Source organism: Erigeron canadensis, chromosome 5, assembly GCF_010389155.1.
Source record: "Erigeron canadensis isolate Cc75 chromosome 5, C_canadensis_v1, whole genome shotgun sequence".
Taxonomy (NCBI): domain Eukaryota; kingdom Viridiplantae; phylum Streptophyta; class Magnoliopsida; order Asterales; family Asteraceae; genus Erigeron; species Erigeron canadensis.
Window position 1 is genome coordinate 8542990 of NC_057765.1, and position 27775 is coordinate 8570764.

Here is a 27775-nt window from a genome sequence, read left to right on the forward strand (position 1 = left end):
TACTTTCATCAGGAAGAGAGAAGAAGTTTTCACAGGCTCGTTTTAAATCAATTCTTTTTGTTTTGATTGTGTCGGCAGAACCTTCATACATGCTGCACAGTCTTTCCCACACTTCCTTGGAAGTGGGATATTTGATGATGAGCTTCATGATGTCAGTAGGAAGAGTGGTGACAATCATGTTTTTGAGTCTGGAGTCAAGATTTACCAGCCTCTGCTCATCATCGGTCCATTGCACATCTGGTTTGACAAATTCAATCACAATCTCAGGAGTGTCAGCAGTTGCTCTTGGTGTTCTTTGTACCAGGGTGGGTACATATGGACTAACAATCAAAATGGTCATAAGGTAAGGTTCCACACCCACAATGTGAAGTAGCATTCTTTCATTCTAAGATCCAAAGTCCTTAGGCTCGAATCTTGGAGAAACAGACACATAACCAAAGTCACGTGTGTTAACGAGGGTTGGAACAACAGACATGTTCTTGTTTAAAAAAAAAAGAGATTTTTTGACAAGAAAAGAATAGAGGTACAGAAATTTAAAGTAAATACAAGAAGGCAAACAGATCTTGTTCCAATAGTTTAGGAACAGTAGCTCTGATACCACTTGACAGTCCACGATTTGCACAACTTGTAATCAATTAACTAGGCAGTAAGCAAATGAGAATAAGTAAATAAACAAGAACATAAATAATATTCAAGTACACGAGTCTATGCAAGTCTAATCATATGTATCATTGATTAAACAATGAATACATGATCGATATTACAATTTGTCTTACAAGGAATTACATTTGTCAAGTTTTTAGACACACTAGAAAAACTTAAACAATTTTACAGGATAAATAAGTGACACACACTTTTTTAAGGTGACAAACACAACAATTGTGTTGCGGTTGTGTTGCCTTTTATAGGGGAGAATTAGGGCAACACAACCTTCTTTTGATAGTGACTGATGGTGGTTGTCGACATCTCATTGGCTCGAAGTACTTGCATCTAGGAGCCTTTGTCTTCTTTACTAAATTGGGTATGAAAGAGAAAACCCTTAACTTTGGTCCACATGAATCTTTACCTTACAAGGTAAAATACAGTTGGAAGAACCACCATGTGACTCTTGTCTTCTTCTTGTTTAAATTCTTCCCGCCTTGACTTACAAATTGGAAAGAAATCATCCACTGATAAATAGTCACTGGACTCGCTGATGACTTGCTGACGACACACGTTAGCGACCAAGTCTGATAAGCGAATCCAAGTCTCAACAGATTATTGTTTTGTTAATTAGATTATGAAGTATAGAAAGTATATAGGGATAAGGAAAGAAAGATGAGAAATATGTACAGATAAAAGTGGCGATATAGATTAAAGGAAAAAATATTATGCCGGGGCACAGACGGCAAAATTATGCCGGGATCTGTTTTTTCTTTTTGTGTTAAAGACGCCATCCGGGGCGTTGTGAAAGGCGGAAAGGGGCTGTGTCAGGCTCTAAGGTGCGTCGCTCTCACAGTTTATGATTTTAAATGAGATATTGATGTTTTTAAAATTGTTTTTGGTGTATTGTTTGTCGTTGGATTATTTTTAATAACTCAAGTATTTTTTTAATTGATGATAACTGAACCAAATTACAAAAACTAAGGAGTGAAGCTCCCAAATATACGGAAACTTAATTAGGGCCATGTGGGCATCCCCACTTGACCCATTACTTAATTAGCTGAGATCCATGGAAAGCGGAAAGCACGTGTGTGAAGACTTCATGCAATGACCCGCTTCTCATCCGTATTTTATTGTGATTTATCAGATGAAGTTGAAAGGTTACAAATTAGTTGAAGTGATTATGGCAGCTTCAACATCCAACAACAATAATCCGAGCATCATAGTTGAAGTTAAAGACGATCCATACTCATACCCATACCCATACCCATACCCATCACATGTTATAGCTCCACATTTTGTTACTGTGAAGCTGGGTGATAAGAGCAAGTACAACACTTGGAAAACACAGATGCTATGTCTCTTCTCGAGTCACGGAATGCTTGGTTTCATTGATGGAACATTTGTAAGTCCCGATGATGGTCAAAATGAAAAAGGGAGAGGTGCGGAAGATATGAAGGAGGCATGGAAGAGATCAGATTCACTAGTCAAAGGTTGGATTCTTGGTTCACTCTCTGAAGATGCCGCCATTAAAGTTGTCAATCGCCTGACACGGAAGCACAAAGAGTCTAATTTTACTGCAAAACATGCATGGGATGAGCTACAGAGTAATTATGGTCCTTCAGTAGATCATCAAATGGCAGTAGCAGGTACACTAGATCTGCAATGTTCTATAGCTTATTTGATTATAATTTAACCCGATAAAAAACTAATTAAGTAGACACCCACTTTTTGTTTTGTTTTTTTTTTGGTTTATTTAATTTGATTTTCTTTTTTTGGCACGCTTGAAGATGAAGAAGAAATTACAAGTAAAGGGGATTCAGAACCTGAAGATGCAAAGTCGAAAGTTGAATTAACAAGAAAGGAAGAAACCGAAGAAGATAAGAGACAACAGACTAGAATCCAAAATATTTATTGGAATATCGTAAGTGGAGATTCGAGTGATGTGTTATATTATCTAAAACAAGAAGGTCTTGCACCCACGGACAAGCTAACCCATAATGGCAACACAACACTGCACGTAGCAGTGGGTTCTTCAACCAAAAATCATCAATTGTTAAAAGATTTGTTAGATATGGTACCAACAGAGAACACACTACTATTGAATTTGGTAAACTCGGATGGAAGCACCTTGCTTCATGTAGCTGCTATTGTTGGCAACACTGAAGCTGCTAGCATCTTGGTTGAAAGAAACCCAGATTTTTTATTGGCCAGGGATAAGGAAGGTTACACACCATTAGCCGTGTCCCTTTTGAATATGCAAATTGATACCTATTGGCGTCTGTTGCACCTCGCCAAAGCCACAGATTATCACAAAACTCTGTTTTCTGGCACGCGTGGTGATGAGCTTCTAGTTCTAGCTATCTCTTGTAAACTATTACGTACGTGTCGTCTATATATTGACTTCAAATTCCAGAACTAAAAAAGCTAACCCCCCATTGTACGTACGACTAACTTTCTCAAAATGTGCATGTAGACGTAGCACTGGACATCTCGTGGGAATACAAAACCAAATATAGTGAAGTTGTGCTAATGACTTTAGCTCAAAACTATCCAAGTAAACCCAACTTCTGGGAAAGGTTGAAAGGTTCGTTTATTGATATCTTGATTTTATTATAAGTTCCTTTTGACCAATTTCATGAACACCCGACCATTTACTATATATGTTGAAGCTAGGAATAATACCAGTGGACGATAGTGAGTTTCACCTTTTAACGTTCAAAGGATATTATGAATCGCTTGATAGAGCAGTAATAGTTATTACAATAGATAAATAACTGAAAAGACGGAGATTTAATCTCTTGTCCCACACTTCCAATAGACAAAATGTAGCGAACCACACCACCAGCCACATTTTTTTTTTTTTATAATTAGTTTTATGATTATATTTTATTTTAATTTTTAGCAAAAACTTATATAAATACTAATTAAAAACAAATTCTCATCAGTAACATATGATTTGGCCTTATGTTGCAGCAACGCGACCCGGTGACGTCCACTACTTTCTCGATTATGATTATGCCTACAACCTATTAAGGCGCGTATGTGAAGCAATAGACACCACCAATGGTAACCATTGTTACCTCAATCCTGTTTTTGAAGCCACAAGACTAAATAAACCCGAGTTTTGTAAAGATATCATGAAAATATTCCCGGATATGATTTGGAGTACCAATGAAGATGGGCACAACTTTATCCAGTATGCAGTGATAAATCGTTCGGAAAACATTTACAACCTGTTGTACCAGATGAGCGAGCATAAGAATATTTATAAAACAATCAAAGACTCTTATGGGAACAACCTCTTGCATTTGGCTGCAAGATTAGCACCTTCAAACAAATTGAGTCTTATATCAGGTGCAGCTTTGCAATTACAGCGGGAACTCCAATGGTTTAAGGTAAGAAATGACTCTACGTTTGACTTTTATTATACATACAAAATGTTAACATATTCTAATTTCAATTCCAATGCTAATACTTTAGGAAGTAGAAGGATTCGTACGTCCCATAAACAAAATTCAAAAGAACTCTTATGGTGAAACACCTGAAATGGTATTTACTTGCGAACATAAGGACTTGGCGATTGAAGGAGAAAAATGGATGAAGGCAACTGCAGAGTCGTACACGATTACAGCTGCTCTCATCACCACAATCGTATTTGCAGCGGCTATTACAGTACCGGGAGGAAACAAGGATACAGGGATACCAATTTTTTCCAACAAGGCAGCTTTCACAATATTTGCAATATCAAATGCCATATCATTATTCACGGCTGTTACATCATTGTTAATGTTTTTATCAATCCTCACCACACGTTTCGCTGAACAAGACTTTCTATTCAAGTTGCCTAAAAGGTTGATTATTGGTCTTGCTGCCTTGTTCATCTCGACGACGTCAATGATCATAGCTTTTGGTGCAACATTACTCCTTGTGTTTGGACAAGGGAGCTCATGGATTCTTCTTCCAATAGGGGTATTGACATGCTTACCAATTACTTCTTTTGTGACATTGCAATTTCCTCTTATTGCCGACTTGATAAATGCCACATATTTTCGTAGTATCTTTGTTAAAGAGAAATTTCATGACTATAGCTATGGGCATAAGCGTGACTTCTTCTACTAAATCTTTTGTAGATATAGGTCATTCCCCAATGATACATGATACATGATATATTGGGAAAAAAAAGTTGATTGCCTAATGTTGTAAACTAATTTATATGGCAATGGTTTTTTATGTTTTGCACCTTGTTTCCAAAATTTGAATGAATTTTGTTTTGGTAATAATAAAGAAAGTGAGAAGATTTTGTGAGTTAGTTTGCCAAGATTTTTAACATGAAATGTTGTCATGGTCCAACTTATAATACCAATTTTACTCACTTTAACCGGTTTCTGAACCAATGATCTAAAGTTGCCCGATCAACCTATAACGATTCCTCCAATATATATTATTAGGGAATATATTAGCTACTTTTAGCTGTAACATACTAACTAAACCTCCTAATATCTACTTTCTATATTTTACTTAAATAAAGAACTAGAGTGACCATTTTCTTAATAAACCTCCTGGAATATGTTCCATTTACATTCATTGTGAAGAAAATCTTTGAATTTTTTTTTAACGGCAAAAATGATATATATTAATATAATTCACAAACTAGCAAGGTACTTGTCCCGAAGAATACAATTACAAGTCCAGTATATAATAAATACACAAGACAGCTAAAAGTCAAGACTTTTCTTATACCATTAACGTACTGCGAGGACCACTTCGTGGTGTTTTTGATGTAGTCCCAGCCATGCCTTGAGGACCGACCCGAACCTACAAATACAATCATGAATCACAAGCCAAGTAATATTACAGTCATGCAACCGAACTCTAGAGACCAGATTCAATATTGAATCCATACAGCTACTACCAGGAAAGAACAATATAGCTATGACACCAACCGAAGATAACCAAACACTACTAGACAACCAGCCGCCCCGTGAATACCTGCTGTGACGATTGAATTTCTATAACAACCTCATCCAATAGACATAGGATTCACTTTCGATACACTCTAATCAAAATGATGTTTCCTGTCACGAGTAGAAATCCACCGAAAAGATACTAATATAATAGAAACGAACCCCAAACTTCTAAAGATACCCCAAATAATCCCCCTTCCACCCCACGCCCGACATATGTAAAATGTGAGGAGTGAATCTCGAACTCGGTTGCTTAATCCCTTGTACGAAGACACGTAAATTGTATTGAATTGTCTGAATAAGATATAAAATAGACTAATTGTAACATCCTAAACTTTTCATGTTTGACTTGTTGACTTGTCTGTAACGTTAAGTTTCCTCAAGTTTATGTGCCTTAATTGGATTATGTGATTAAATGCTTATGTGATTAATATGTTATGACTAATATGAGTTAAATGAAAGTAATTGAAAGTAAGTTATGAAAGTCGAGTGTTTGTTAAGTCATAAAGTATTCCCGTTGAAAGAAAAGCCTTCGAACGTAACGTTGATAGAGTCGGGGGACTTAAGATGACAATATGAAAGTGTTGGCCAGGGGTTAAATGACAATTAGGTTTCCCTAATTGCCATTATACAAATTTTCGGTACGTGAGAAACCCCCAAGGCACCCCTCTTCCATCTCAAAGCAATTCTCCATCCAAATCAATCCTTATCTTGATGTTTGATTCAAGTTTGAGCAAGACCTATCATCCTTGTGATCATCTACAAGTAATATATATGATATTCGTTTGATTTTGATCATATGAACCAATTATATTCCTGGTCTTAGGGTTTGGAACGGGATAATTACAATTCGTTACAGATTTTGAGTCATTCGGGTGATCAATTGAATGGGTAATGTTTATGATTGGTTAAGGAATCAATTGATTGAATAAAGTCATCAATTGTACCATAAAATATGTTAATTTTATGTCTCCAGGTCGATTTAAGGTGTTAAGGACGTATAGGATTCGAATAGGATTCCAAAAAGGGTTAAATCTGATCTGCACCACGATACCGCCAAGACCACACCAAGGTACCTTCGTGACCATTGTTTGGTTTTTTGATTCTGGTCCACGATACCGCCGAGACCACACCAAGGTACCTTCATGACCACTGTATGATCTTTTGGTTGGTGTGTTCTAGAGCTCGATATCGACAAAACCACTAATGGTCTCGGCGATATCACATGTCAGAGTGTTCCAAGGTGTGATTAAGTGTCTAGTTGACTTATGCTTCAATCATTCTTGTACCATAGGTTGTCGAGAATGCTTATCAAGTACGGTAGACTTATTAATGATTCTTGTGCACTCCATTGAGGTAAGATAACATCTTTTATCACATGAGGAACACCAAAACATAGTTTTCATAAGTTAACTTCCCCTAAATGAATGCTTGTATGTTTATATGTATTCGGGAATGTATGTGAGGTTATTATGGGATTGATTATGATTACCATTGATGATGAATGATAAGCTTATGCATGCTATGATGAAATGATAATATGGTTATATTATGAAATGATGTCATGATGGAATAATGTAAACGATAAGCTTGTATGTACATGATGTAAAGATAAAATGATATGATGATAATACGATAAGATGCCATGATGATATGGACGTATGATGCTATAATGCAATGTTAGGACGATATGGTTATGAAATGATATGACAATGTGTTGCACACATGTTAAGATCAAATGATGCCAATATGACATGATGATATGATGTTATTATGATACAATGATATGATGTCATGAATGATACATTGATAAGGATCTATTATGATATGATGAAGTGATGTTATTATGTGATGACGATATGTTGATGTACATATGTCATATGATTAATTGCATGGCTTGATCACCTAGTCACTAGATTTCTATAGGTTTGCCTTGACACGTGCACGAGTAAGAGCCCTAAAGTAAAGAAAGATGTATGTGATTAGTTTAGGTAAAAGTGTAGCCCAAGCTAATATAAATTAAAAAAAGATGAAAGTGATTAGTTTAGGTGAAAGTGTAGCCTAAGCTAATATAATAAAAAAGTCTCGAGCATAAGTAAAGTTGTGTTAAGCTTAACCCATGCTAGTTCTTTGGAGCTAGTGTGTATGTGATCACGTGGTGTGGAAATCTAGATACCTCCCCGTGGCATAGTTATGTTTGAGTGTAACCGGGTGGATTAACTAACCACTACATGCGCAAAGTTCAAACGGTATACTCAGTTGGATCGACTTTGTCTTTCCTTAACGACGATGATGGACCACCGTAAGGTCTACCCATCAAGTCGGGTGTGAGGATCCCATGTAAGGTCTTATGGCCGCCTACACACAACCCCACAACCCTAAGTATGTATGGCTTATGTCACATAGCCTACGTCTAGCCAAAAGAAAAGAAAGTAAAGAAAGATAAGAAATAAAGAAAGTAAAGAAAGATAGAAAGTAAAGCTTTATGATGATAGACACATTTAGGACTACGAAGAATTCCTAATGTGTTAACTGATGTATATTGCTTAAATGTTGATGATATGACTTGCTAATGTATGATGTGATGGACACCATAGTAATGTGGTGATCTTAATGTGCTATGACGAATAGGTGATATTAACAATATGAAATGCTTTTGTTAATATATAATGAAATGCTTGGTAAGGCGGGTAGTTGCTATGAAGAAGACATTTAGTTTTCCCGCTTAGTTATTATGTTAGCCTTATGATGATTGGCTACTTTTAATATGACTTATGTATTGTTTATGTTGGCATTTATGTTGGTGCCAAATCTGGATTAATCTTATACTATTTTAATGATATGAATATTGTAACACCACTTTTATAAATGAACTATCCATTAAGGGTTAGTTATGTTTTAAGGATTCTGTTTTCCGCAATTCTAAACGCCATTAGGAAAAAGTTTTTGAAAATCCAGATTTTAAAATGACGGGTGTTACACTAATTTACATTAAGATCTCTCTAATATTGACTAATATAATATTAAACCTAATATTTCTAATGTTCCTCCGCAAGCTGAGGCCGGGAAGCGACCTACAGCTTGTTCCGTAAGAATAGGAACCGATCTATTGATAAGGGTTTGGTGAAGACATCTGGGATCTGATCCTGTGTAGAAATGAATTGGACTCGTATTCTCCCCTGGGCAATCTTCTCAAGGACAACATGGAAATCAACCTCTACATGCTTTATACGAGCATGGAACACTGGATTGGCAGAGAGATAGGTTGCTCCTAAATTATCACACCATAAAATAGGGACAGGTCGCGACACCATTCCAAGCTCACGCAAAGGAGATTTAACCCATGTGAGTTCAGTGACTGTGTCCGCTAAGGCTTTGTATTCTGATTATGTAGAGGAGCGGGAGACAGTGCATTGTTTGCGAGCTGTCCAAGAAATCAGATTGGACCCAAGATAAATAGCAAAACCACCTATAGAGCGACGGTCAATGAGACAGCCAGCCCAATCGACATCAGAAAAGGCGGTAAGATCTTTCCAGCAAGTGTCAGTAAAGGCATGTAAAGTAGAACCAGAGGTATGCTTCATACATAAACCATAATTTGAAGTTCCAAGAAGATACCGCAAAATTTGTTTGACTGCAGCCCAATGTTGATCAGTTGGAGAGTGCATGAACTGGCAAACCTGATTCACAGCAAGTGAATGAATGCATCATATGTATTCATATCATATCATATCATATTGACCATGTTTCTTAGATCATTTTCTAGCACAATTGCTTCACATAATTTGTCTTCACGATCAGTCGATCACCATGGTTTCCCTTAATCCGAACTGCCATTGTGCAAACCGACTTGATGTTGGGTAAGGCCACACCTGCAGCTGCCATAAAGCATGGAAACACAACAGCTGACCGCTATCTTACAAACAATCTAATCAGCATGTATTCCAAGTGCGGCTCTTTAAGCTCCTCTCGCCATGTTTTCAATGTAACTCTGCACAAAGACCATGTTACATGGAATTCCATTTTGGCTGCTTATGCATTCAACTGTGATTTGCAGACAGGTATCGTGGAAGAGGGTTTGTGTCTTTTTGGACTTCTTCTTAGATCATTTGATGTTAACAAGCTAACAAATATGACAGTTGCTCCAGTTTTGAAGTTATGTTTGTATGTCAGAATGTGTACATGGGTATACTCTGAAACTTGGGTTGGAAATAGAAGTACTTGTTTCTGGAGCTCTTGTTAATATTTATATAAAGTACGGTATGATAAGAGAGGCGAGATTGATGTTTGACAACATGGCAGAGTATAATCGTGACGAGGTCTTATGGAATGTGATGCTGAGAGCCTATGTTAAAACAGGACTTTAAGAGGAAGCATTCCAATTTCTATTAGATTTTCGACGGTGTGAGGATTTAAATATGGATATTGACAGTGTGCATTGTGTTCTTAGTGCGTTTGCTAATGATGTTTATACAAACAAGAACCATATGGACCAAGTTTTACAAATCTCTTGATTCCGTGATGGCACTTGGTGAACCAAGTTTGGGGAAAAAATTCATGTTATAGCTTTGAAATCAGGATTTGATATCGATATTGATGTTTCCAATCGTTTGATTAACATTTACGCAAAGATGGGCTGCTTCACATCAGCAAAAAGAGTATTCTTTGAAATGAAAAAAACCGATATTGTTTAATGGAATTCAATTATAAGAAGTTATGTGCAAAATGGGTCACGGGAAGAATCTGTGGTCTTGTATATAGATATGTTACGCAATGGCCTAAAACCTGATCATTTCACATTTTCAGGCGTGTTAAGTTCGTGTTCTGCACCTCCTGCAGGTTTATATCTAACTGAGAAAATCCATGTTCATGCACTTAAAAGTGGGTTTGATATCGTCATCATTGTTTCCACAACACTTGTTAACTCTTACTCGAGAAATGGAGGAATAAACCAAGCAGAGTCACTTTTTGTCGATATAGATGAATTTGATTTGGGACTATGGAACACAATGATTTTTGCGTTTATAAATACTGGCAATAGTTATCGAGCATGGGAGCTCTTTATTATGATGAAAAGAGTTGGATACAGACCAGATGAGATTACACTAGCAACCATGGCTAGAGACTGCAGGTTACTAAAAAGTCTGAATCTTGGGAGCCAAGTTCACGGCTATGTTCTGAAATTTGGGGTTGATCAAGATTTGTATCTTAGTAGCAGCCTTCTGTTGGAACCATGTTAGTGTGACCGTCACTGATGATGTGTCATTCCTGATTTGATAATTGACGATAATTGAAATCCCTATGTCTAGTAAATATATAATGGGCGTATTAACTCTTAAAGACGTAGTATAGGGTTCCCATTAGATGATTGAAGTTATGAGGACCAATATTACACACATTAAACACCAAAGGGGTTAAATGTGTAAAAACTTTCATTATAAATAGAAAGTCATTAACCCTAAATTAGGTTAATGGAGAATCACATAAACACACCCTAATCCCTCCTAAATTCGTGTGTGTCTTCCTCATAAAATTTGTGCATCATGTTACAGCTGAATTTATCATCCCATTATCACTCAATCATCTTGTTATGGGAACTCGAAATCAATAGCAATTATGCTTTATGCTCTTACAGGTTTCACATGACGATTGGGGATGTTTTATCCCTCGAATCGAATCATGTTTATTCTAACATGTGGTATCAGAGCCTCGTTACGAACAATCAGTCGTGATTTGGTTCGAATTTGATGAATTTTGCGAACTAAAAATCTGCACAATAAGAACTTCGTGCTGACGTCATCACGAGTTCTCGTGCTGACGTCATCACGAACTAAAGCCCACGTCGTGCTGACGTCATCTCGTGCTGATGTCATCATGGCTTCTGCAGCTCCTCGCGCTTACGTCATCACGAACTTATGCTTATGTCACCACGAACTTCAGGTTAATTTCATACACGACTTACTGAAAACCCGTGCTTACGCCATCACGAGTTTATGACTTCATCGTGCTGACATCATCACGAATTTGTGACATCTTCGTGCGTACTGTTCACGACTTACTGATGTCTTCGTGTCTATGTCATCACGACTTATTGATGTCTTCGTACTTACATTATTAGGAGTTATTACTTATGTTCATGTTATAGTAAAGATGATCTTAGCTGGTGAATGTGTTCATGCTTATGATTTTACCCTATAACTTTGTGGTTGATCTGCCCCTTGGACCCTGCCAGGGGCTGCCGGCCCTTGGACCCCGCTCCCAGGGGCGCTGCCCCCGGACCCCAGTAGTGTGGGGGGGCTTCACACTATTGTACAAGATTTTATCATTTGTGCCCCAAGGTCAAATGTGATTCTCATGGTGCTATTGTTCTTTTCTTTTTACATAATGAACACTAAGTATATTGATTCTGCCCAATGGTGATTTAATATATTTTGTGTTCTTAAAGGAACATTTTCATGCATAATATACACGATTCTTGATTTTGTGCCCAAAGGTCAAAAGATAAGCGTTGTGTTGCATGACCTAATGCTCATTTGTACTTAGATATTAGTTACTTCTGCCCAAAGGTGATGTAAATTCTAAGTAGAGCCTTATGTTAACTTATTGTTTTGATGTTTACAATAGGTTACTTATCACTAGCTTCATTGATATAATGGTCTTAGTCTCATTATGTTTAGGAACATTACTTATGCCTCTTACGTATTCTAGGCATTACGTTAGTTCCATTACTTTTAGAGACATTACTTAATAAGTCTTAGATATCTAATTATGTTATTATAAAGAACATTATTATTAACCCTTAGTTAAGTTTAGGCATTACTTTAGTTCCATTAGTTTTATAGATATTGCTTAGTCTACCTTAGATAGCTAATTATGTCACTATAATCTTATTGCCCTTAGTTTTAGGCATTACTTTAATAATCTTCTATTACTTGTATCATAAACTGACATCCTCCTTATTTCCACTGTAGTACCTAACTTAGGCATTAAGCCGCTTATTGATGCAAACTTTGCTTTATGAAAGGATTAATTACCTCTAACTCTAAAGATGCTAGACCTTGACTTACACAACTATTATGACCAAGAAATTCATTATTATGAGTAATGGCAATCTCGTCGTAACCATGAATTATTACATAACTTTCAAGGTCTTAAACTAGAGAAATAGATACAAGGTTCCGAGAAATTCTTGGTACACATAAGGTATCCACTAGTCTAATACACTTTCAAGTGTTTATATGTAAATCATAAGTCTCCATGGTTTCGACATATAAGAGATCAACCCTTCCAACTCTAAGCTTTCTTTGGTCATTTGATAGCTTCTGAATTGTGTGGAATGCTTATGTTGAGTTAATCACATGAACCATAGAACTAGAATCACTCACACATGTATTAGAAGATACATTAAACATAAAAGAATCAAATATTACATGAAATAAGTTACCTTTCTTAGCTAGCAGTTCCTTGAAATTAAGGCAATCTGGGCACAATGAGAATTTGCAGTTAGGATTTCTAGTCAAGGACTTAAAGCTAGAGGCAGTAGCACCATGATTATCCTTTTGAACTGTAATTGTAGCCTTATTATTGTTATATCTTTCCTCTTAATGGAATTAACAGTGGTAGTAAGGTGAACACTTTAGGTTGGCCCAACTTAAGACGAACATTTTCTTGCACACACATTGCATTTAGTTCACTCATCGACCATTTATCCTTCATAGCGCTAAAGTTAATTTTGAAGGTGTCAAAATGAGCATGCAATGAGGTCATTAGAAAATGCACAAGAAAATTGTCAAAGACTTCCATTTTAGGACTCTTAAGCTTATGAGTCATGTCAGTCATCTTCATTATGTGTTCACAAATATTGTTATTTCCTTTATTCTTAAGCTACTTGCATACGCTTTGTACATTCCCTCAGATACTATGATGAAGTTCTTGACCATCATTAGTGACAAATGATCCGCCATATCCCACTTTCTTAAAATTCGCTTTCTGAGCTGCGGAAAAGTTAGCAGTAATAGCAGTAGGTTCATTATGGCGAATGACATAGTCAAGGTCTAGCATCTTTAGAGTTAGAGGTAATTAATCCTTTCATAAAGCAAAGTTTACATCAATAAGCGCCTTAATGCCTAATTGTTGTGTAAGTTACATTATCATAATTCTTGGTCATAATTCTTTTATGTCAACATGTCCAAGTTGCGTGAGTCGAAGCGTTTACTTTTCGCAGAATGTCTAGTTTCTTTATCAAAAGACTTATATTGAACACATCTTAGAATGCAATAACTTGCAACACTACACACCCACTATAGATCTATTAGTAAAAGGAGACGTATTTGATTGTTTTCGAAGTCTGAACATTGAGATTAATAAGTAGCAAATGAGGATGATACCTTACTCGTAAGTAGTTAAGAGCATTACGTAAGCTCAGGTCTGTACTCGTCCAGATATCGCTCATATTGCCAGTATGCTTGGGAGTTAAGTATATAATCCTGGATTAGCATATTGGAAAATGGCTAAAAAGATTCTACGATATCTGCAAAGGACCAAAGACTACATATTAACTTATAGAAGAGGTGAAAACTTAGAAGTAGTGGGAAGTTTTAATTTCAATAAGAAATCTACTTCTGTATTTATATTTGTGATTAGCTGGCAAACCTATCTTTTGACGAAGTCATTAGTAGAAACTGACTGCAACAGCTACCATTATGTCTGAACGTTCATAATTTCATGTCATGAGATGTTGTTAAAGAACCTGGTCAGTAGACTCGAAAGTCGTCAACTTTATTATTAGACCATTGAAGTTTTACTGTGATAACTCATCTACCGTAATTTTTGAACAGTAACAGTTCAACTGGCGCTGAGATGTATCTCGATACAAAATATTTGTTTTACATGAACGGATTGAGGAAAATGTTCTTTGTATTGAGTACATAAGTACACATAAATATGCTACTGGATCCAATGACCGAAGGTCTTCCTCCTAAAATCTTCGTAGGACACGTGTCGAAGATGAGGCTTACTTAAAGACATATTATGATATCATGTTATACTTATTGGTCATTATTATTATGTTAATGAAAAATTTTCCTCCTTATTCAGATTTTGTTTGTCTATTAGTTACACTTCGAGCTCATAACAGTGTAAAGACATTACATAACAAAATTTGTCTTAGTCAATTGATCATTGCTTATTAGTTTTAAATTTGAGTCATAGTTTGACTAGTAGGGGTCCTAAGTTGATGTTCTTCTCTACAACTGTACTTATTGGCTATGATTTCGGTTTAAAACAAAATGAGTATTATCCCGGCCGGACTTATTAAATACTCATAGATAAATGATCGCTTGGTCAAGTAGGAGAATGCTGGAAACACGTTAGTGTGACCGTCACTGATCATGTGTCATTCCTGATATAATAATTGACATAACTGAAATCCCTATGTCTAGTAAATATATAATGGGCGTATTAACTCTTAAAGACGTAGTATAGGGTTTCCCATTAGATGATTGGAATTATGAGGACTAATGTTACACACATTAAACAACAAAGAGGTTGAATGTGTAAAAACTTTCATTATAAATAGAGAGCCATTAACCCTAATTTAGGTTAATGGAGAATCACATAAACACACCCTAATCCCTCCTAAATTCGTGTGTCTTCCTCATTAAATCCGTGCATCATGTTACAGCCGAATTTATCATCCCATTATTACTCAATCATCTTGTTATGGGAACCCGAAATCAATAGCAATTATGCTTTATGCTCTTACAGGTTCCACAGGACGATTGGGGATGTTTTATCACTCGAATCGATCATTGTTATTCCAAACGTGATATGTATATAAAATGTGGATACATGGTGGATGCTGATAGTGTTTTTCAAGAAATCACATCTCCAGATGATGTGGTATGGACGTCTATGATATCTGGATAAGTAGAAAATGGAGATGAGGATCGTGCCCTTATAACATACCAGAAAATGAGGCAATCTGGTGTATTTACTGATGTTTATACCTTTGCAACGTTAATCAAAGCGAGCTCTTACTTAACTGCATTTTAACTCTGAAGACAAATACATGCTAATGCTATTAAGTCCAATTGTGTTTCAGATGCTTATGTCATCACTTCACTTATAGACTTTTATGCCAAATGTGGTAATATACAAGACTCCTTTCGGGTATTTAAAGGAACAAATGTCAGAAGTATCTTAATTTGGAACGCCATGTTGGTGGGCTTAGCTCAATATGGTCATGGTAAAGATGCACTTGATCTTCTCAAAGATTTGACATCAAATGGTAATATTTTGCCTGATCGGGTCACGTTTATTATTGGAGTGCTCTTGGCTTGTGGTCATTCTGGTTTAATTTCAGAAGCTTATTCGTATTTTCTGTCAATGATTAAAGATTATGGCATAGAAGCTGACACCGAGCACTACTGGTGTCTCGTAGATTGTCTCTTCAGAGCCGGAAATGTTCAAAGAGGCAGATAAACTGATCAACTTTATGCCATTAGAAACTTGTGGTTCAATGTACAAATCCGTGATCAGTGCTTGTCGGTTTCAAGGGGATGTTGAAACTGGAAAACGGGTGGCAACAAAGATTTTAAAACTGGAACCATTTGATTCATCAACATATGTACTTGTATCTAGTATCTATGCATCTTGTAACCAATGGAGTGAGATGGCCCAAGCTAGGAAAAACATGAAGAGGAAGAATGTTAAAAAGGATCCAGGATTTAGTCGGATAGATGTGTAAAATATAACACCCTTTCATTCGTTGTGGATGATAGATTGCATCCACAACGTGAAATGATATATGATGAGGTCGAACATTTGATAAACATGATAAAAGATGATGAGTACATTGAGGATACAGACTCGATCTGTGTTGCTTGAGGTATAGGAAGCAAAAAAAGAACAATGTTCTGTATGGTAGCATGGAATGGTCTAAGGAATGGAAAAGCTCATTCCATTTCCATCAAAAAATAAGTGCTGCAAGTGTTTACAGGTGCGTTATGTATGTGTGTATGTCCTTCCTCTCTGCTCATCCTTCCCCATTCCTAGCTTAGCTCTCACTATTGAAGCTCGTACGCAATGAGCCTCTCACGTTTCACTAAGATTGCCGCTTAGTCCTTCTCAAAAGCCTAATTCGTTCGCCTTAGAATAGTCAGAAAAGTCTAATTCTCTCGCCTATAGGTAGATCTGATGTGATAAAAAAAAACCGTCTGGTATGAAAATAGGGCTGCATTTACATGTATATTAGTCCAGTACCAAACACATAATAGAAGTCACTGTAACTTGTACTTCACTATCTAAAATAGATGTATGTTAATGTATTCTCAATACTATCTTTACATTTACCCGGTTTGTCACTAAAGCATTGTCGATTACAAGTAAAGAGACGGTCTGCCTGTACATTTGGACTAACAGTACCAAAGAACATACCTATAACAATCTAATCAATCAGTAACTAGACTTTTCAGAGGGCTTTTTTGGAAAAATATCTGAAGTAACCATCCATTCACCAAATCTTCTTAGGCAGGGGATAGACCAGGAAGTGTATTTAGTAGTGTACTTTTATCCATAACTTTTTTGAAAAAGTTATATGTAAAGGCCCCCAGCCCCAACCAACCAATCTTGGTTCAGCCCATCCTACTAAAATAGTCAATCTTGATTGTACTCAAAGATCCATATCATGGAACAATGTTTACCAGTTACTTACAAAGTGGTTCACAGGACTAATCTGCTGCTTTATATGTATACCGCTGTTACATGATTGCATAAGGCCCGATCATTTTACGTTTATTATACCATAGTCATTGTTTCTTGAATGGAAATTCAGAAGAAGCAAAGCTCAGAAGAAGCAGAGCTCTTTATGCAATATATCAATGAACTTGATTTAAACATGATGACAGTGGCCATAATAACAATATAATAATGCAAAAAAGAATCACAATATTCAAGAATTCATATGTACCATCTTTTCATTCAAATTATGTTCAAACAATAAAATCATTATATACTCTGAGTTAGTACCAATCAAATAAAACCCTGATAACAAAAACACTACAGACCATATAAACAAATTTAACTAACAAAACATACTCAGAACCAAATGACTGGTTCTGGAATCTGAATGTCTTCAAACTGTCTGATCAATTAAGTGCCAAACAGAGTTGCTCATCGACCCGAAACGCCCAAACTCTAATCACCATACCTTGTTTCAACCCATTTTCTTTGACAATATTGTTCCATCCTGTTTTCAACACATACACTTCCTTATTCATATTCCACCGAGCAAAATTCACCATTTCACCGTCGATTCACGCCTTTTCAGATCAAACAAAGACACACTTATATTTTCCTTCTTTCCCAGTTTCCTTCTCTCATCACTTGTCAAGAACCCGGAATTCTTGACATTCGTTCATGGTATCAAAAGCCGCCCTAGGCCCTTTGTTACATCTGATGACGTAAGCACTTTTTCGATCACCAATTTAGCCTCTGACCCACCAATACTTTTTATAAAATTATGGAACCCCATGCAGCCTTCATCAACAACATCATTCATAATCTGATCAAGATTAGTACTTTTTGAAAAAGATACATTCTTTTTATTATTATTATTATCATTATTTCTTAAATCTGCAATTTCCATATAATTATTATTATGATTATCAAAAGAATAATGTGGTTTAAGAGAAACCGTAGTCGTTTTTCCACCACATTTGAAAGTAATCTTCTTGAAAGTTGAAGAAACAACGGGTTTCTTGAATAATGTCGAATGGCCCGGTTTCTTGAATGTTGAAGAAACAACTGGTAATTTCTTGAATGTCGAATGGGCGGGTTTCTTGGACTTTTCTTGATTTTTTTTTAGTCTGCAAAGCATGATCTTGACAGTAGCAGCAGGGTCTTCATCTTTAAAACCCATCAGAGACAACAATGTAGCAATGTTGTTTCGACATTTTCTTTCTTTTGTGGGTTTGATTCTGCTTTTCACCATTTTTTGAAATCAAGAATTCAATTGATCAGAAAAGAAAGATAGAAAGATTACAATTAGGAAAGTATTGAAGTAGCAGGGAGTTGGAGTTGTCGAATAGATATAGATAGATATACAGATACTGTATATATATGTGATGTAATTATTATCAGGGGATCTTTGAGAAATTGAAATATAAAAACTTGGAACCCAAGCAGGGGATGGACTTGTGTTTTTAGTTTGGTTAAGTTCCAACGGTAAAATAAATCCAGCTAATCACCGCGGGTCATTTTTACGCTGCATTTTGAGCAAATTTCACCTTTTTTATTTTTCTAAAAATTAGTTGTTCCTCACTAATGGATTTTTTGGCTCAACCCAAATATTTATTCAGTTAATTTCCTGTTTGAGATTATATTTGAAGTAATTATTCTATTATTATATTTGTAAGTACAAGTAATTAAAAAAAATGTTTGGACGAAAAAGTAAGATTTGTTACGAAAATGCAAGCATGAAATGCAAAATCAATTTGAAATGTAAAATTTGTTTTAAAAACGCAACACTAAACGTCCTCTAATGTCATTTAAAAGAATAACATTAAATAAAGTAGAATTGTAAGTAAGAAGAAATTAAAAATCAAATGTACTATTTATGTGTTTACTTACTGTAAAGTATAAAAGTCTATAAAAAAATCGTTAAATTTATGTATAACATAGACTAAGGGGTGTTTGGTATTGCGATTATAAAACAAAATCTACGTTTTGAAAAAGCATGTAGGTACATGTTTCTTCAAAACTGCGTTTTCATATCCGATAATCACTTTTTCATACAAACACTTTTTTAGATTATTTGCGTTTTACAAACGCAATAATCAGATAATCACTTTATAACGCAATCCCAAACACCCTCTAAGTAGATGATTAAGTATCGGATTTATACATAATTCAAGCCATATAGTTTACGACAGCTAGTAGTAGCGAGAGATACAAGGGGTGGTCCGGCGGGTAGGCTGGAGGGGGGCTCGTCAGGGGGAGCAAATCGAGAAGTCCTTCGAAAGATAGGGCTTCCCGGAGAATTTGGTGTCTTTCTATTTAGAAACAAAGGAAATCTCTATTTTTGCTAATATTTTGCGTCTTTTTATTTATGGTTCTTATGGAGCTACATTGCAACAAATCTTCTTTTTCTGCAACATTGCTTCTATGATCTTAGGAGCGCTGAGCAATCTTAGTTATTGGTGGGGGTTCGGTTCGTTAGCTGGTGTTTGTTTAGTCATTCAGATAGTGACTGGCGTTTTTTTAGCTATGCATTACTGTAAATCTCAATTTAGTAATTAATATTGATAATTAACTTATATTACGATAATAGTCAAATATACAAATAAATTTATAAATTGAAATTATTTGGTACAAAAAATAAACGTCGGTTATTTTTTTTGTAAAGTTAGTTTCGATTAAGAAGTGTTGGATAATTTTAACAAGCGATTTGCTAGAGCTCCAACCCCCTCCTCATGGAAAATACCTTGAGATGAGAAACCCAAAACTCGAACCTGAAACCTTGAAAAAACTCACCTCAGGGGCCCACATAGTAGATTTAGAAGATAACCCTGACCAACCCATCTAAGTGGAGTTAGTTATTATTATGAGCATCAAGTTATTTGTTATAATATTCTTTTAAATTTTTTTACAAGTTATTGCTCCAATGGTAAAACTCAAATAAAGTATTTAGATTATTTTAGGGATAATGACATGGGAGGGTAACCAACTATGACCAAAAGGTTATGTAATGTAACCAACTACTCGACTAGCTATGTAGTGTAACCAACTTTGTTTTTTGGGTTATGCAATATAAGCTAGCTAGGAAACAAGTTGTCGGTTAACACTTTCATTTTTATTTCTTTTTTATTAAAAAAAACTGTCACATATCACGAATCGTCCATGTGGTTTGATAAAAACTTTTTTCTCCCTTAGGCCGCCGACCGCTTTTCTGACCAAATTCCGGCCATTCGGAGGTTGGATAGTTCCAAACAAAAACCCATCAGACCTCGTGTGTATGCTCGATGGAAAAGAGTGGTGGTGGTTAAGAACAAAAACCCAATCGAGTCAGTTTCTTCAAGTTGTATATATCGATGTGTATTATACAGATTTGGGAGTCTTACCAAAGACTAGATAATCAACTTTCCTGAATGTATCAATATTTTGTTACTTTGATACGTATATATTAAATATTTGCGAGATATTGATTTTTCCGGCGAGTGTTGGATTTGAAAACTTTTGGTCAGGGTTTGGTGCGGGATAAATTTTTGAGTCGATTGGTGGTAGTTTTGAAGTCTTAATTCGAAGAAACAACAAAGTTATCGCGCAATTTTAATTTTTCTGATAAATCACCATTTTTCCGGCGAACTTTATTTCTAACATCTTTTGGCTAGGGTTTGTTTGGAAGTTGTTTCTAAGAGTATTGGTACAAAGTGAATGAAATTTTGTTATTTGATAATATTGGATCCGTGTGCTTTTGTTTTTGTGGGTTTATGTTTTTTTTTCTTCATATTTTGATACGAGAGAATCGACTAGATTGTGGGTAAAAATATTAGAGTGGTGATAATGATATGATAGATACATGGCTTTGGCTAGATTATCATGTGGTTGTTTTTGGCTTTGGCTTTTGGACTAGTGAGGATGATGATGATAGTATGATATGATATAGGGTACAGATACATTATGTACATATAATAGATACAAGCAAAACGTAATTACATTTTGGGTCCTCTGACAAAAAAAAAATACAGTATCATTTAACCCATGGTGTGCGTGTCATTCCATGTGGCCACATGTGTATAACCGGATGAAAACCTTTTATATCCGGTTACTTACATCACATAACCCAAAAAACAAAGTTCGTTACATTACATAGTTAGTCGAGTAGTTGGTTACATTAAATAACCTTTTGGTCATAGTTGGTTATACTCCCATGCCATTATTCCAATATTTTATAGTGACAACAAAAAAAGAAGAGTATCTCAAATTCTTTTAAAAAATTAAAGTTCTTTTAAGGTATTGATAAAAACGTTTTCACTCCTATGATAAAAAAAAGTCTGTACAAAACCATTTTTAAATAATAAAAAGCTTATTTTTGTGAAAAGCTCTACTGAAAAGCCCTAAGGGCAAAAACAAATAAATTTGATTTGGCTGAAAATATTTAATTTTTTTTCATTCCCTCCGAATGAATATATTTTTCCATCAAACTTTTGGAGATGACAAACGGGACATTTGGCGACGACATAAGTCATCGCGAAATCCCCGATTTCTTGTATATATCGATGGTCTGGCCGTATAATTTTTTTGTTCATATGCATATATTTTATATTGAACATGAATATTTATAAAGATAAAAACAAGTTATGTTATACATAATTATTGAACATAACCCCCTGAGATAAGTTGGTCACTTTTCGCAAAAGGCTACTTATTCAATAAATATAGAAACCTATATACACTTTCAAGATAACTTTCAGCCATTCTTTCATCATTTATAAGCGATAAGTTGGTACGGCAAGTAAAGGCTTAGCTCTAGGCATACTCAAACCAAACCTCTCATCCATATTCAAGTCACTAGGTGACATCCCATTTGGTAGATCCCAATCGAAGGAATGAACCAACTGCGAAACCACCAACCCAGTGTTAATTAATCCCAATTTTAATCCCGGACATCCTCTTCTTCCAACACCAAATGGAATAAGCTCGAAATCCTGACCATATAGGTCAATTTCTTCATCAAGAAACCTTTCTGGCATAAAATCATCACAAGTTTCGGACCAAATATTTGAGTCGCGACCAAATGCCCAAAAGTTGACAAGAACATGCGTCTTCTTTGGTATGTGGTATCCGTTAATTATAACATCCTTCGTTGATGCTCGTGGAACTAATAACGGTGCAGTTGGGTATAATCGAAATGTTTCCTTGATTATCATCTCTAAGTAACTTAAATTTCTCAAATCTTTTTCATCCACCATCTTCTTTTCTCCAACAACATCTTTCAACTCTTGTCGTAGTTTCTTCATCACTCGTGGATACTTGATAAGTACGGATAAAACCCATTCGATGGATGTTGATGAAGCATCACCAGCACCCACTATCAAATCCAGTAAAACTGCTTTCAAGATTCCCTTATCAATTGAATAGGACTGGTCTCCCTGAGAATTCAAATGTTGTCTTTCAAGTGATAACAAAACATCAATAAAACACATGTGATCATCATCATCATTAGCTCTTAACAAAGTTGTATCGATGTCTCTTTCATGGTCCTTTATTATAGTCTCCAACATGTTATCGCACTCCTTGCTTATCAATTTGATACGTCGAGTCAAGCCCTGCAACGATTAGACGCACGGGGTGAGAATGTGAGATTTGATCCCTGACCATTGTTTTTATGATGCATGTCTCCCACCACTAGGCTACCTACCAGCGGGAGACAACTCCCCGTAGGAAATGCGATTCAAGGGATTAATAACTAATGCAAGTAATTAACAATAGATATAGAACTAAAACATACGTAATCAATGAAATGAACTCCATATGTCCCATTTTATATGTTCTAGTTCGATTTTCAAACCCTTCGATCTTTCCAAATTTTGACCGTATATATTTTCGTTCGTATTATATAAGGGTTAGTTACCGTAAAACAAATATTAAAGTAAAACAAATAAGACAAGATCATTACCCTTAAATAATGATAAAATTGATTCACGGAGATTCACGAAGTACAAGTATATATATATATATATATTGATGCAAGATGTTTTTCATGAAGCACGGTGATTTTCAGTGAAATAAAATCTATTATTTTATTTGTTTTACTTTGATACTTATTTTATTTTACCTTGAATATTGGATGAAATTTATATCAATGAAAAATAAATGAAAATTCAATCCATTCTTATACTTTATATTAAGTTTTATATAATACAAATAAAGTTAACTTTAGGTAAAAATTGGGAAAAAAGAAAGGACTACAAAAATCACGATATTTATAATGAAACCGAAAGAAATATTGTAACACATCTTTAATATATCTTCACCTTCAATTATGATAGGATTGAAGACTTTAGCTTGTAGGAGGCTTGTATATATTCTAAGAAGTGTAATGAGTCTCTCTTTAGCATATATATTTTGTTCCGACCAAATTCTTCATTATTGTTTCCGTTATGTTTTCTTTTCAAACATGTGTTCTAACACATTTTAGAACGTATTTTATCAACATGTAATTTTTTATGCACTTTAATTAAATATAGTTTCTAAAGTTATATTTAGCAAAACTCAAGAGATAATGCAGAGAAAAAAGCATCACTAATGTCATAGGCCTTACATTTAATCATGTGTCGTCATTATAAATTGATCTACTAATTTACTAATGAGTCGTTAGGATATAAAGCAAATAGAATCTAATCATATTTATTTTATTCCCTTCTTTTCCCTTCAAAAACTATGTTCACATGCACTAAATAACAATTCGATCTAATTCCAATTATTATCTATTATCTAATATACTATGATATATGATTGTGATGTTAAACTAATTAAACTTTTTTTAAATGAAATAGGGTTGGAACTTATGATCTTTAATTTAATAACAATGGTGTTAAGTTGACGCTAGATTTGTGTTTACTATAGATCTCTTCTTAATTACAACCTAAATTTGTATAACTTATACTTCATTATAGGTTTTAATAAAAATTTTTTAATAATTATAACAAGAAAAATGCTAAATAAAGCCCTCGAGGCTTCATTTAACGTGCATAAAAAAGTTGTACAGTTCTATATCAAATGTCGGCCCCTTGATTTTTATGGTAAGTATACAACTAATTAAAGTATCTTAACGAAAGCCCTTAGGGCTTTGTTTAGTAAAACCCTTATAACAATACATAAAATACAATTTAAATTATTCATAAAATATAATTTTATATTAAAAATCTGCAGGTTAGATGATTACCCCTTCTATGTATTACTACCCTTTGCAAAAAGAACATTTGTTTTCCAATTATAATCCTAAATTAAGAAAAATCAAGAAATGATTGTCAACATTTAATACCGATCACAATTCATATAAAAATATAGGAAAACTTGATCAAAGAATATATATACAAGTTCAATCCATGGTAGTGATAAAAGAAAGACACATAAGACTGATTCCAGTTTAATGAATTTTAAATTTTCTAATGACAGAGTTAGATGAGGTCAAGCCATGAGATTTAGAGACATCCTTAGGATTTGCAAGGTGATCTTTCTTGAGGTATTGAAGCCTCTTATTAGTCTTTAATATTAACACAATCAAGAAATCCAATTAATAAGTATAGATAATTATGTCCAGTACTATACCTTTTTTAATTTGAAAAGTGAATTTTGCTTCAAACTTTATGTCACGATTTGACAGCGAGAAATTTAACATACTTTGTCTTAACTGAATCCGCGCTAAAAAGTTTTTTTGAAGTAGAAATACCGACCTATTTCAATTAGCCGATGGCGAAAACCCCTACTAATCTACTGCATGACGATTAATAGAAGTAAACTTTGTCCTCTCAGACTTGAACCTGGGTAAGCCAAGCTCTATGTGAGGGACTACCTATATCTTAAAAATGCCCAAATAGGGATTCGAACCTGAGATGTGAAAGTCACCATATCCATCCCAACTTCAAGATAATTATGTCCATTATATAAAAAGATAAATGGATGGGAACCCTCTGATCCCATGTATCGTTTTTGGTACCCATAGTGCACACTGCATAGAACTTATGCCCAGTAATTCACCATCTTCACATATGGGATCACAAGATATTGTTTCTCTACTTGCTTTTGACAAGTTTTGAACCTTCGACCTCTAGTATTTATCTGTGAGCCCATGTGATCACATGATGGCGGTACCACTAAAGTTTCACCTCATTAGTTTATGTCCACTATATAATTAGACGTTTAACAGTAATTAGGTCATTGATTAATAAATGCATAATCTTAAGGGAGCATGAATAAATATTTTTTTTTCACATGCTTAATTTGAATGAGATCCTCTACAATTGGATTAAAATCATAGGTAAAAAAAAAAAAATTATATTTAAATTGGTTCATCAATTTTAATCCAGGATCAAGATCATCAATTATAAGTTAACTTTGATTTTAGGGATCTCAATCCATAATATTTACCTGCAGATCAAGAGGGGCTAGCAAGGGAACATAATCTGCCAAATTGAAGGCACCAACCACTTGTGAACTCTCCTCAACAACTCTATGAAAACCACTTTCCTTATAACTTTTTTTCCCAAAAAGCATCCTAAATGTCATCTTTTCTATCAATCTACTAGCCACCTCACTCAAATTCACAACCTTATTGTTCATGGAACTAGCTCTAACCTCATCTACACTCAACTCAATCTCTTCTTTTCTCATATTCGAGTAACCACTAAGCTTGGCAGAACTTAGCAATTCCATTGTGCACAATTTCCTCATACTTCGCCAATGTGGACCATATTCCGCAAATGCAATTCCTTTAGTTCCATACGACAAGAATTTCGATGCTTGCATTTGTGGACGAGAACAAAATACCTCATCATGGGTTCCAAGAAAAAGCTTGGTAGCCTCAGAAGACGAGAGTACCACAGTTTCAACGTTGCCTAAGCGGATAGACATAATCGGTCCATACACTTTGGACAGTTTGTCGAGAACGCGATGAGGATGGTTTCCTAGTAAGTGAATACTTCCAATAATTGGTAAGGGGAATGGACCGGGTGGTAGTTTGCGACGCACGAAATGGGTGTTGTTATTATGTATTCTAAACAATATTATTCCAATGAGTAGCAAGAATAACAATGAGAGGATGAGTGGAAACATTGTGTTCGGTTTTTTGTGAGACTTTTGTATAAATCAATGTTTTCAGTGCTAACATTTATTTATACTACTTTTTTTTTTTATCAAATTGACAATATATAATTCTCTATACATCCCCTCTTCTAATTTTTAACTGCTATATAAACGTTTTTTGAAAAAGTTAGATCTAGATTAACTTTTCAAAATTAACTAAAGTTTTAATTGAGTAAATTAAACTTTTCATCCCTGAAGTTAGCATGTTTTTCACTTTTGATCCCTAAACTTTAAAAATTACAATTTTGACCCTAAAGTTAGCCAATTTTTTCAATAATCATCCTTTAGCCTTACGGCGTTAAAAAATGGCCGTTAACGTACGCACGTGCTAGACATGTGAGGGCACTAATATCATTTCACGTTACACTGAGGGACGAAAAGTGAAAAAATAGCTACTTAAGAGACGAAAAGTGAACAAATAGCTACTTGAGGGACGAAAAATGAAAATCATACAAATAAATTTATTCTTCCATTCTTTCTTTTCCTATCATCTTTCTGATCATCTTTTCCGATGGAATTTTCCGACTAGACATTTATTTCCCCTTTACCCCCAAGCCTCTCCAATCAACACCACCTAATAACCACCAACAACAGCCGTTGCTGCCAGCCACCGCCGTTTGTAACCAACACTAGCCACCGCCGTCTATAACCAGCACGAGCCACTGCCACCCACCGCCGCCTATAATTACCACCAGCCACCGCCACTATAATCAACACCAGCCACCACCGCCTACAATCAACACTAGCCATCGCTGCCTACAATTACCACCAAACACCGCCGTCTACACTCACCTCCAACCACCGCCGTCTACACTCACCTCTAACCACCGCCGTCTACATTCACCAATAACCAACCGCTGTTGACATGTTTGAACTATAATTTGTTTGATTGGTTGTGTTTTGAATATCATAAATTTGAGTAAATGATTTTGTTTGTGGTTTAGGTTTGGATTCAAAGTCGAGTTTTTATTAGGTATCATCGGAAAATAAATGTCTAGTTCGAAAATTTCATTGGTAAAGATGATTGAAGAAGATGCTCGGAAAAGAGAGAATGAAAGAATAAATTTATTTGTATGTTTTTCATTTTTCGTCCCTCAAGTAGCTATTTTTTTATTTTTCGTCCTTCAACTAGCTATTTTGTCACTTTTTGTCCCTCGGTGTAAGGTGAAATTGTTAGAATGAAAAGATTGCGGTTCCCAAAAATAAGATAATCTCAACTTTGGCAGCAAGAAAAAGATCAACTCAAATCAAGAAAAGGATCAGCTCCGTTTTAATACCTATGATTTAGTTATCATAATTAA

At 35.2% G+C, this 27775-nt stretch overlaps 2 protein-coding genes and 1 pseudogene across 2 annotated transcripts; 2 read left to right on the forward strand and 1 right to left on the reverse strand.

Moving 5' to 3' along the window:
* Window positions 1-1825: 1825 nt before the first annotated feature.
* On the forward strand, window positions 1826-4764 carry LOC122601127 (ankyrin repeat-containing protein ITN1-like). The gene is made up of 5 exons (XM_043773895.1): window positions 1826-2291; window positions 2433-3011; window positions 3119-3229; window positions 3619-4040; window positions 4126-4764. Exons 1-5 carry the CDS (start codon window positions 1826-1828, stop codon window positions 4762-4764), a joined length of 2217 nt encoding a protein of 738 aa, XP_043629830.1.
* Window positions 4765-6575: 1811 nt separating this feature from the next.
* Window positions 6576-16642, forward strand: LOC122601128 (annotated as a pseudogene).
* A 5369-nt stretch (window positions 16643-22011) lies between these two features.
* On the reverse strand, window positions 22012-26456 carry LOC122600801 (cytochrome P450 CYP736A12-like). Its single transcript, XM_043773568.1, has 2 exons — window positions 25761-26456; window positions 22012-22936 (listed from the first exon to the last, which is right to left on the reverse strand). Exons 1-2 carry the CDS (start codon window positions 26442-26444, stop codon window positions 22097-22099), a joined length of 1524 nt encoding a protein of 507 aa, XP_043629503.1. The 5' UTR covers window positions 26445-26456; the 3' UTR covers window positions 22012-22096.
* Between the last annotated feature and the right edge of the window lie 1319 nt (window positions 26457-27775).

Excerpts from the sequence above, each read along its gene's own strand:
- LOC122600801 (XM_043773568.1), bottom strand. The coding sequence starts at position 26,444 with ATGTTTCCACTCATCCTCTCATTGTTATTCTTGCTACTCATTGGAATA. Across the intron at positions 22,937-25,760 it reads TAGCCCCTCTTGATCTGCAG|GGCTTGACTCGACGTATCAA; the intron begins GTAAATATTATG and ends TAATCGTTGCAG.
- LOC122601127 (XM_043773895.1), top strand. The coding sequence starts at position 1,826 with ATGGCAGCTTCAACATCCAACAACAATAATCCGAGCATCATAGTTGAA. Across the intron at positions 3,012-3,118 it reads TCTAGTTCTAGCTATCTCTT|ACGTAGCACTGGACATCTCG; the intron begins GTAAACTATTAC and ends ATGTGCATGTAG. Across the intron at positions 4,041-4,125 it reads GGGAACTCCAATGGTTTAAG|GAAGTAGAAGGATTCGTACG; the intron begins GTAAGAAATGAC and ends CTAATACTTTAG.